The following is an 11,801-nucleotide window of genomic DNA, read 5'->3' as shown; positions in this document are numbered from 1 at the left end:
TTTTTTTTTTTTGGTTTTCCACCCAATGTCCGGTCCTGCATTGGAGTCCAACTATTTTGATTTTGCACCGCATAGGGCCCATTTGGGGGAAAATGTTTCCTACAAAGGATTTTTTCATATCCAAGGCTCGAATCTGAAACTTCTAATTAATGAAGTGAGTATATAGATACTAAAGACCAAGCCTTTCAACATCTGATGTGACATTCACTGGAAATTTCCATGTCAAATGGGACTTAACTCGTGGAAAACTGTTAACCATCACTCCAAATTTGAACTGGATAACAGATTCCAGTTCCTCTTGGAATTCTTTTTTTCTTTGTTTTTTTTCAAGTGCTAGTGAACCATTTCAAAGAGTAAAACTTGTTGGCAATATTTTCCTAGAATTTTCTTTTGATAAGTTACCAACATCTATTTGATGTTAATAATCAACAACTTGAGAAGTCAGTTTCCATGGCCCTGCTCAAAGATGGTAGGAGGGTTGTATATGGAGGTATAGCAAATACTCCCTTCGTTTCAATTTATCTGTCTGATTTTAGTTTGATACAAAATTTAAAATATGATAGAATACTTTTGAATCTTGTGGTTTTAAACTAATAATATGTACAATATACTAAAATGTCTTTTAATAGTTGAATTTAAAGGACTAACTAAATATATCAAAATGTCCTTTAATAATGTTTTTGAAGAAGAATTGTTAGGAGTTGTCTTTGACTTTGCAAATAAAATTAATTTCTACAAGTTACTAAGAAAAAGTTTCTTCTTTCGGTATGAATATACACTAAATTAAATACAAAATAAAATATCATTTAGAATTTTGATATTTATTCAAAAAAAGCAATAATTTACAAATTATTTAATTAAATTACTTTTATACCTCTTTATACCTTTCAAATCATTGGTTAGAGTAAAAATAATACTTTTAAATATCATATTTGATATCAAAATGAATATAAGAAATTAGTTTTTTTTTTTCTGATTTCCTATCTAGCGTTTGAATCAAATAAAATATATTCAAAGGTAGCTTTTTGTGCCAAAAATATTACGAGAGTATTTAAAATTTCTGGCCACTTGAAAAATAAAAATCAAGGTAAAATAAATTATTTAAGCACCTTTTTCAGTTTTAAAATCATGAGCTTAAAGCACAGAAAGGCAAAATACAGAAATGACGACAAGGAGCAATTTCTACAAGAACCCTTCTTACGCATACAACAAAGCGTTTAATCTCAATTCTGCAATTCAAAATCTTCAAGGTTTCAATTCTTATTCATCGTTTCGTTTTGTATTTTCTTCAATTTAATTCGTATTTTTTCTTCTTTTCCAGCTTATAATGCTGTCACCGGTAACGTTCAGCCTCCGGTCGAGACGAATTCCGTCGAGGAAAAGACCAGCCACAGGAAACGCCGACGGGAACGGAAATCTAAGGTGCAGCAGAACAATGAAGTGGAATTGATTGATTTGCCTATGTCTCATCAGGATTATATTGAAAAAAGGAGGTGATTTTAGTATTGATTTCAAATTATCAAGTAGATTTTACTATTCAAGTTCAATAAGCTAGGGTGTGCCAGAATGGAGAAAATTACTTGTGAAATCTGGAGTTGTTAGTTGATCATTTTGTATTTGAAATGCAGGAAGGAGGCTACTTCAACTCAGCCTTATGAAGAATTGACTGCAGAAGTGTTGGTAATTGGAACTGTTTGCTTTAATGTGTTCTGTAATTATGTTTAATATCATGTCAGTTATAGTTTAGTGATTGTTTGGGTTCTAATTCTGTTCCAGGAACCGTCAAGTTCAGCACTGCATTTGGTGGAGTACGACAGTAAGAACTTCATTTGGCTTTTTTTCTTTTGGGTTAATTCTCGATGAATTAAAAAGGTTTAATTTTAGTTTGGGTATGCAATTGATTATGTGTGTTGATTTGAACTCAAAAGTATCCTTGATTGTTTTAAGAATTCCATATTTTTGACTGTTCCCATCATCTGTGTTATATGGATTCATTTGGAAAAGAGTAGTTTGACTTTTAAAAGGACTTTATCTTTGTATTTTGAGGGTTCCTCTTACTGATGCTAAGAGCAAGGATTTGTGTACTGGATACTTTGGTGACTATCATTTACATATACTTGCTAAATTGAACATCTTTGACATTTCTCTGCACTTCCCTTGTTTATCCTTTAATTATTGTGCAGAAAAATATCAGTCATACTTAGGGAGTCTCTCTCTCTTTCTCATGAGTCATTTCTCTTCTTTTGTATATGTTTTATGAGGTCTAGATACATATCACTCATCTACTTGTCAGGAAAAAAGTACTCCTATGTGTCAATCGTGTTTATCCCTTAAGTTTAGACTTGTTGAATCTTTTAATTCCCATTTTCTCCTTTTGTCCTTCTACTTGAATGAGCTACGAGTAGGAAGTTTTTCTTGCCAAGACTGAGCTCATGAAAAAATGCTCATGAATTGTTCAGGTGATGCGAGCACTTCGTCAGAATGTGAAAAGGGGGATAATCCTTATCCGAATACTGAAATTTTACTGGTTAAAGGTTAGCAGAACTGGAATTTCATTTATTTTACTTTGTGATTTTGTATACTGTCTAGTTATGTATTCTTTTCATCTGAAGTATCTATAAGGGTCATGCGGGGTAGAAGTACATACACACATCTGTATGAATATGTGTCTATACATAATGCATCTACATATCCCCTTCAACTCGGCAACAAGAATTGGTTATGGAATAGCCTTTTAGTTGGATTTCTCATTCTTTAAAAACTTTCTGTTAGAGTCATCTATGGAACAACCTTTTGGTTGCTCTTTCTCATTCTAAAAGATTTTCTGGTCAGTCAGGGTTTATAATGGACCGGCAAGATAACTAGGACATTACATATATGTTTCACTTCCCTTCACCAAAGGGTTATGTGGTGGGATGGATAGGATCCATCCACCCTTAACCAAAGGTCTTGAGTTTGAGCCCTAGGTGTGGAAGACAATTTGTTAGGGACCGCTTCCCCCTTAAATGGGCCTAACATGGCATGAATCTGGTTTAGTCGGGTCCCGATGCGAGTACTGGACACTGGCCAGGAAACCAAAATAAAAATATGTTTTTTACTTTCCTTCACTTGGAAACTATATTCCCATTAGAGTAAGGCATTCTCTTGAAACTAGATCCACTTGTTCTTCTTTCCAACATTGTTTCTAACAATGAACTTATTCCATGCCAATTTGGTGGTTATCCTATTCCACACTACTCGAAAACCATTGTAAAATAATCGTTGATTTCTATCATAATGGAGGATATTATAGGAGATTCTTGTGCAAGTGGAGATTTCTTTCAATTATGTAGAGATAAGATTAAGAATGAAGATATTCAGGACAAGGTGGGAGTGGCCTCTACAGTGGACAAGATGCGGGAAGAGAGATTGAGATGGTTCGGGCATATGAAGAAGAGGTGCGCAGAGGCCCCAGTGAAGAGGTGTGAAAGGTTGGCCACGATGGGCTTAAAGAGAGGTAGAGGTAGGCCGAAGAAATATTGGGGAGAGTTGATAAAACTAGACATGGTGCAACTCCAACTATCCGAGGACATGACCTTAGATAGGAAGTTATGGAGGTTGCGGATTAGGGCAGAAGGTTAGTAGGTAGTTGAGAGTTTGTTTCATTTCCTAGCAGGATAAATTGGTGCATTGTATCTGTTTCCCGATTCTTATTTTTTTACCAGTAGTAGTAGCATTTGTCTTGTAGTTGGCCTATTTTATGACTTTTGTTATTCCTCGTTATTTACTGTGCTTTAGTTATCACACTAGTTTGTTATGGTTATTCCCCCTCTTTGATATGTTATCTCATGTTTTCCTTATCATTTTCTATGTCCTCTTTACTTCTGTATTGTTCTTTGTTACTCTAGCCGATGGTCTTCCGGAAATAACCTCTCTACCTCCTCGAGGTAGTAGTAAGGTTTGTGTACACTCTACCCTTCCCATACCCCGCTTTTGGGACTCTACTGGGTTTTTGTTGTTGTATCGGAAAATACCAAATACAGAAAAGCATTGCTATATTTTCACCACTCTGGATTGCTATCAAATCTCTGTCCATGCATTTTTCATAAGGGATATATGTCCATACATACAGATGTGTCTGTTTATGTAGATATACATATCTATGCAGATATATGCATAGGTATAAGACTTTTTATTCGTCAAGTCAAATTGAGTATAGTGCCACCTTTTGATTGCATCCAAGGAAAGAATGCCATAAAAGGTGTTTAGCAACATGGAACAGATGTTTTTCCTATCTTTAAAGGTTTGACTCAATATTCTTGAAGGAATCCATTAACTACTAATCTGGCATTGTATCTATATAATATAATTCCCACCACATCGAAACCCCTTGACAGATTGTTAATAAATTTTATCTTCAAGTCTGAAATTTGCGAACAGCTTTTTTATTATGGCTTTCAAGAGGTTTCCGTTCATTTTCTCTTACCTAATTTTCTCCATTAACTTTTTTAGGTAGTGGAAATGAAACAGATAGAGTTAAAACTCGCAGTGAGCAGCGATTTCCTCTTCCAGGAGAACCTGCTTGTGTGGTATGTGGGAAGTATGGGGAATATATATGTGATGAGGTCAGTCACTGGATCACGGGCCTATTTCTCTTTTGTTAGCTTGTACCTTGTGTTCCTCTCTTAACGAACCCCAAATCCTTGTTTGCTTTGCTTGTAGACTGAAGAAGACATCTGCAGTACGGATTGCAAATCTGACCTTCTGCAAAATCTTAAACTCCAGCAGGTATTTGTTCTTTCTATTTGTATATATATAGATCAGCATGGATACATGTGTAATGATTTGGGATTTAACTATTTCTTTTCAAAATGGTATATGCAAAAGAAAAGGTAAAAGAAAATTGATTGGTTAAGCCGTAGAGATTCTGGGTCATTTTGAGATTTTTTTTTAATTATTATTCGAGTTCTCATTCTCTCTGATATGTTTTAAATGTAGATAAGTTTAAACAGTAAGACTCAATAAAACCAATTAAACTTCCAAGAAATGGTCAAATGTAGAGTTGAGATGTTCAACTTTTCATTCAAACTTAAAGAAACGCTCAGACTCAGTTATGCCGCATTTTTTTTGAATTATTTTCTTTTTCATGCACTAGTTTAACTCACCATACTTAAAAAACTAATTTAACTCGATGATACAAGCGTTGGCACCTGCTTATATTCTCTTTCACCTCTCCCCCCTCCCCCCTCCCCCCTCCCCCCTCCCCCCTCCCCCCTCCCCCCTCCCCCCTCCCCCCTCCCCCCTCCCCCCTCCCCCCTCCCCCCTCCCCCCTCCCCCCTCCCCCCTCCCCCCTCCCCCCTCCCCCCTCCCCCCTCCCCCCTCCCCCCTCCCCCCTCCCCCCTCCCCCCTCCCCCCTCCCCCCTCCCCCCTCCCCCCTCCCCCCTCCCCCCTCCCCCCTCCCCCCTCCCCCCTCCCCCCTCCCCCCTCCCCCCTCCCCCCTCCCCCCTCCCCCCTCCCCCCTCCCCCCTCCCCCCTCCCCCCTCCCCCCTCCCCCCTCCCCCCTCCCCCCTCCCCCCTCCCCCCTCCCCCCTCCCCCCTCCCCCCTCCCCCCTCCCCCCTCCCCCCTCCCCCCTCCCCCCTCCCCCCTCCCCCCTCCCCCCTCCCCCCTCCCCCCTCCCCCCTCCCCCCTCCCCCCTCCCCCCTCCCCCCTCCCCCCTCCCCCCTCCCCCCTCCCCCCTCCCCCCTCCCCCCTCCCCCCTCCCCCCTCCCCCCTCCCCCCTCCCCCCTCCCCCCTCCCCCCTCCCCCCTCCCCCCTCCCCCCTCCCCCCTCCCCCCTCCCCCCTCCCCCCTCCCCCCTCCCCCCTCCCCCCTCCCCCCTCCCCCCTCCCCCCTCCCCCCTCCCCCCTCCCCCCTCCCCCCTCCCCCCTCCCCCCTCCCCCCTCCCCCCTCCCCCCTCCCCCCTCCCCCCTCCCCCCTCCCCCCTCCCCCCTCCCCCCTCCCCCCTCCCCCCTCCCCCCTCCCCCCTCCCCCCTCCCCCCTCCCCCCTCCCCCCTCCCCCCTCCCCCCTCCCCCCTCCCCCCTCCCCCCTCCCCCCTCCCCCCTCCCCCCTCCCCCCTCCCCCCTCCCCCCTCCCCCCTCCCCCCTCCCCCCTCCCCCCTCCCCCCTCCCCCCTCCCCCCTCCCCCCTCCCCCCTCCCCCCTCCCCCCTCCCCCCTCCCCCAAGATTCCTACTCTTAAATTGGAGTTTATAAGAATCCAATTTAAAAAATAATACAACAACATACCCAGTGAAATCGCACAAAGTGAGGTCTGGTTGAAAATAGGTTATGTACTCGTTAAATAGGTAATACAATAATTCAATAATGAAGTGACAGAAAATTTTGTAAAATAGAATAAATATACATAACCTGGAAAGGATACTCTTCATATTTAGTTTGGTAATAAAGTTATATAGTAAATTAGTCTAATTTCTCTTTCTTAGATAGATGTACTACATATTTAAGTATTTTAGCATTTAATATTAATTCAAGTAGAAAGATCACAATGTTTAGTAGCAAATAAGAATCTGTCGGTTTACATTAGATTCTATGATCTAGAACTCATTTTTATTTTTCATAAAAGTTCTTAAACTTATGATTGGATATGTTACCATAATACATTTTTTTCTTTCTGAAGAAATGATTCCATTCCAAAGTGGATTATGTTATTTTTCAAGAGTATTTTATTTGGATATTTGAGAGACCTTACTAATTGACAGAATTATGACGGTAAATTTTTTTACTTTCTCTATTTCAATTTAGACTGTATTATTTAACCAACTGTTAGGAAACAAGTCAAATGAACTAAGAATTTTCTGGCTACTCTATTGTAAGGTGAAGTTGAATAAAATGATTTTATTTCTCTTCATACAACATACCTAGTTATTTGGAAGTCTAGGAAGAAATAGAAAGATAATGAAAATAGAAACTTATAAATCAGAATGATGCATGTTCTTTTAGCACTTCTTATGCATATGGGTTCTGAAAATATTTCAAAGAGAAACTATACTAATTTCGAATAAAAAAGTTCAAACCTAATAACAGAAATTAACTATGAAACTCGATGAGCCAACAATTGTTCAACAACAACTACGTCTCAGTCCCAAACAAGTTCGGGGAGCCAACAATTGTCAAAAGGAACAAAAAACAGCTGACCTGATTGTGCTAATTCCCTTGCTAGACACATTTTTATATTTTTATAGTGTTTTTGTACTACTTTAATTCGTTAGAGAATGTTAGAGTCTAAACCGATAAGAATTCAGCATTTTTAAAGGGACCCATGTCTTGAACACTAGAGCTTCTAATATGTTGGTCAGGATTTAGGATATGTAGTACGCACCCAATCTGTAAATCATTTGAGCTATACTGTTACGCCAAAAAATGAAAAAAACATTTGAGCTATACATACTTTTATATACGTATGAATGAGATACCTGCTTCTTCAACTCCAACTGTTTCTCTGACAATGTCTTAGGGGGGCTTAAGTAGCAAAGTCAAAGCTGAGACTTTTTCTGGACAAAAATGCAAATTGGAGGTTCCTGGATCTGGAGGCAACATCTGGGATTATGACCGTCATCGATGGTCCAAGAATAGATCTGCTCTTTGTACTTATGAGTGGTAAGCTTGTTGACATTCAGTTTGAAGATGAGTAATCTCTCTAGATTGGGTCTTGGGCACCGAAGACTTTGATCTGTTATATTTGGATGGTCATTCTCAGCAATCAAGCTCTGCTTGGACTAGGATAATTACACTATGTGCTGGATGTGGCAACCACCTTTATGATCAAAAGTCAAATGTGCCTGGTTTTGTGCTCCTGATCTTTTTTCTAAAATACAATTTCACTGCTGTAGTTGGAAATGTAAGAGGCCCGGTCATCTTCCTGAAGATTGTTTGATCATGGCATCAAAAGTTCTACCCCTTTCCTCTGGTCAAGCTGGTGAATCCAGCGAACAGGTTCTACTTCCTTTCTTAAGATCTTAGAAAATAAGCCAGTCGGAATCTAGTTATATTTTGTTATGCTATTCTTAGTAATGCCTTACGCAGGTGGAAGTGGCTCAAAGTAAACCCAGTATATCCAAAGAGCTTCTGCAACTGTATAAAAGGTTCCTTAATTCCTTGTAGTTTTGTTTTCTTAAGTTTCGTCTTGTTTACTACATTTTAATTTGTATCCCTGCAACAATACAGCAGCCTCCCGCTTCCTCCCTGCCGAAGGAAGGTGGAAGAAGGAGAGAGTACATTGACCGTGTATGCTTGTTTTTTATATGTTTGGTGTGTCTTGACCTACACTTTTGTGTGTGAATGAGTATCCTCCATACACTGTCGTTAGAAAATGGACCTTGGGCGTAACTCAACCTCAAAAGTTAGTTCATGACATGAGAATTGCCTAAGATCATGTATGGTCACAACAACATATTCCCTCAACAAATTAGCCCCGTATGCTAAGGTCTAGACATCTGGAATGTGAACAACATTCCATGGGGGGCCTGACATCAGGTATATCAAGAATAGCAATGGTTTGACTCTAATATCTTGTTATGAAAATAGATCTTGGCTAAGTCAACCGAGCTGAGGAATGTCTAAAACGATATAAGGAGATAATAGCTCTTTCTCTCCACCAATTTTGGACAATTTAGCAACTATGGTTCAAGATAATCAACACAATTGACAGCCCTATGTTATCAATTGTTTACCCGCGAATTCCAAGTTATCAGTTTACCTGCGAATTCCAAGTTATCGGCTCTTCTCCTAGCTTCTATGCAAACAAACACACGTAATAAGCACATAACTATTCTAATAAATTAACAGTGGTGGCAAAAGAACACATATGTAACAGTTAAATGTATGCATTTTATGCCGAATATGAAGGCCCATCACTAATATTGGTTTTTGGTCTCTCTTTATCTGCAGATGCCATCAAATTGGCAAAAGCTCATTGGATGCTAACTGTAACACCTGCCGAAGATTAACTACTTTAGCCATGTGTCTTGATTGTAGTAATACCTTTTGTGACAGGTAATTTAGCAGCAGTTGAAGTGAGCTCAGCTTTATGTGCTATATTGCTTGGTGAATTCACGTGCCACCTCTTTTGACAGCATCAAATTGCTCAAACCAGAAGGGATTGATGACATGTTAGGATGGCATAATTTTTGGTGCCTTCTCCTAGTTTGGAATCCCCCCACCCTTTTCCCTTCCTCATTCTGTGTGACCCCTAAAGTAGGTCTATACATGTTGCTTGAGCTTTCATGGGACAACGTGACAGATGACTCTTAAAGAATCTGTTCTCTTTTATTGGGAGATAATGGGAAAGATCCCCTACTATCATGGTTGAACATAACCTATAAGGATTCAAATGAGGAGCTGGGATTTTGTGATGAAACTGAAGGGATGCTAGGATTTATAATTCTGATACCTTTTGAACATCACAGTTCTTGGCCTTCTTAACCAGTGAAGCTTATGATTTATTCAATTTGTAATTAAGGAGAATTGATTAATCTTTATCGATGGTGATCTCAGTGCAGGTCACCTGAGAGAACACATTACTGGACACCCTTCTCACCGACAATATTACTCCTATAAGCTCAAGCGTTTGGTAAAACTTTGCCTATCTTAGTTCCTGTAATTTCAATTTGTCTTTAGTTATGATTCATAGCGTACATACATGTAAAATGTGACAGTTATGAAGAGTTTAAGGCTTCTAATTCTTGTTATAGTACTATATTTTTTTGCATTTTAGTCATTATTAGGATGTTTATCAATTTTGTTGAAGATCAATTGTGCCAAAACATAATATTGGAGTATTAAATAAATACAAGCTTTAGTTTATTTATACTTACTTTTGGAGCATCATGAAAAAAGTTTAGTTAATATGGTATACCATTGCAGTGCAAAGTCATATAATCATAGTACTAAGATTAAGCAGAACTCCCTGTTTCTTTGTCTGTCAGCATTCTGAATCACTGCTTCTGATTTTTAACTCCTCCTAAGAGAGATTTGCCAGGTATACCCATTCCCACACCCTAAAGGAGGATTGCTATAGGTTGATTGCCAATGTAAAAGTAATCTAGTTATGTGAGGGATGCAAACTCCAAACCAAAGCATTCATGGGAGAGGGTAGTACTAGGGTAGGTGATCCCCTACGAAGTCCTTGTGTTGTGTTCCTTGGCAGCCCAACTTGTTTGGATTGACGTATAGTTGATTGATTTATATTTGACACTGATTTTACTTTTATCACCATCTTGGTTGCTCTTGATATTTTTATATATAGCTTGAGTTTATCATATTTACCTGTATGTTTGACATGCTTAATGATGCAATCTTTATTAAACATAGGTAAAATGCTGCAAATCTACGTGCAGAGTGACAGACATCAAGGATCTTTTAGCTTGTCACTATTGTTTTGATAAGGCTTTTGACAAGTTCTACGATATGTATTCTGCAACTTGGTATGTGATGGTGTTACATCTAATGATGCTGATATATTTTATGAAAGCATGACTAGGCTGGTCAACTCAGTAATCGACTGGAAACTCCCGACCCACTCCCTTCATCGTGTTGGCTAACTGGACAGTGACTCCTACTCATTAGAACACCAGATCATATCATTGTCATTTGAAATTCTCAAATTCAAGAATTTAGGTCCCAGGGACAGAGCGATAATTGCTATTGGTGCCCCTTTCATAAGACCCATCCCAACTGGGAAACATAACTTTTCTCCTGTATAAAAAACTAAGACAACTTATTCTAATGTCTTGATAAAATGATTGATATTCCATCACAATGTGGTTTAGTTCAAAAGATGTCTGTTGTATAGCATGTTACATTTAAAATTCTCTTGAATCCAATTCGTAAGTTATCACCTCTCTGAAACTTGTTCAGTGCCTGGGGTAAGTATTTTATTCCTCGTAAATAAGCAGTTAATTTATGTTGCTATGTTCAGGAAAGCAGCTGGACTTTCAATTATCTGCAATTCTATTTGCTGTGAGGATCACTTTGAATGGTAAGTAATAAATTTTAATAATTTCTTGCATGTTTTGAAATACCCCTTCTCCACAACTCTACTACAAGAGCTACCTCCACAGGCACAGGATAAATTGCTTGAGTGCAGGTGTAGAAGACAGTTCCTACATTGTAAAGAAACACTCAGCTAGTGAGAGCTATGCTTTGAGCGACTTCATCTTCTGAATAGTTGAGCAGCAAGGTACCATGCATGCATCAGAAATCACGAGCAGTACGAACATATGTGTTATTTAGTTCTTTGAAGATTTGGTCTGAAGCTGCTATACTACTTGTCATCATCGTCTGTGGTTGATGCTTGCTGAGCTACTGTCCGATAAATGATTTAACTTTCTAACAACATTCTAAATTCAAACTCAAGAAGCATTCTCGAAGCACTGCTGAAAAGAGAGTAGGATTTGCCAATGTCAATTGCAAGGCGCAATGGTTTCTGATGTTTGTCTTGTGCTGAGGTGCCAATGTCCATTTGGTTTGTATATTCTTGGAAATTTGGAGGTGGGAGAGGACATGAGATACTTATGATAATGATGCCATCACACTCATTTCCATGTTCCCTATGTTGTAAATTCACCCTAACCAGGGGCGGAGCTATGTATAAATTTTAGTTGTTTTGACTTTTCGAACAATTGAGCAGCATGCATAACTTTTACGGCAAAACTTATTACCAACTGAGCAAGCTCATGTATTTAAAAATTTAAAGGAGGTTATTCTTGCAAATCACTTGGATTGACTTTTTCATTTGCGCCACGAACAAACTTTCAAGGTCAAAAAT

General features: G+C 39.4%; 1 protein-coding gene across 5 annotated transcripts; it reads left to right on the top strand.

Annotated features, from left to right (window-relative positions):
• Window positions 1-395: 395 nt before the first annotated feature.
• LOC102600840 (uncharacterized) lies at window positions 396-11,749 on the top strand. Of its 5 annotated transcripts, none has more exons than XM_015312387.1 (15): window positions 396-490; window positions 1,322-1,493; window positions 1,629-1,680; window positions 1,777-1,816; window positions 2,460-2,534; window positions 4,492-4,604; window positions 4,702-4,767; window positions 7,491-7,633; window positions 7,867-7,969; window positions 8,060-8,118; window positions 8,924-9,028; window positions 9,530-9,605; window positions 10,346-10,458; window positions 10,953-11,012; window positions 11,095-11,749. In XM_015312387.1, exons 1-15 carry the CDS (start codon window positions 451-453, stop codon window positions 11,195-11,197), a joined length of 1,320 nt encoding a protein of 439 aa, XP_015167873.1. In that variant the 5' UTR covers window positions 396-450; the 3' UTR covers window positions 11,198-11,749. The 5 variants fall into 5 exon arrangements, with proteins under 5 accessions (XP_015167873.1, XP_006355465.1, XP_006355464.1 ...); XM_006355403.2 differs by lacking the exon at window positions 396-490 and adding an exon at window positions 1,120-1,250 and having other exon boundaries at window positions 11,121-11,749; XM_006355402.2 differs by lacking the exon at window positions 396-490 and adding an exon at window positions 1,120-1,250.
• Window positions 11,750-11,801: the final 52 nt, after the last annotated feature.

The sequence above is a fragment of the Solanum tuberosum genome, unplaced genomic scaffold, assembly GCF_000226075.1.
Source record: "Solanum tuberosum cultivar DM 1-3 516 R44 unplaced genomic scaffold, SolTub_3.0 scf00201, whole genome shotgun sequence".
Classification (NCBI taxonomy): domain Eukaryota; kingdom Viridiplantae; phylum Streptophyta; class Magnoliopsida; order Solanales; family Solanaceae; genus Solanum; species Solanum tuberosum.
The sequence above is the reverse complement of the archived record's forward strand: the minus strand, read 5'-3'. Positions and strand labels throughout refer to the sequence as shown.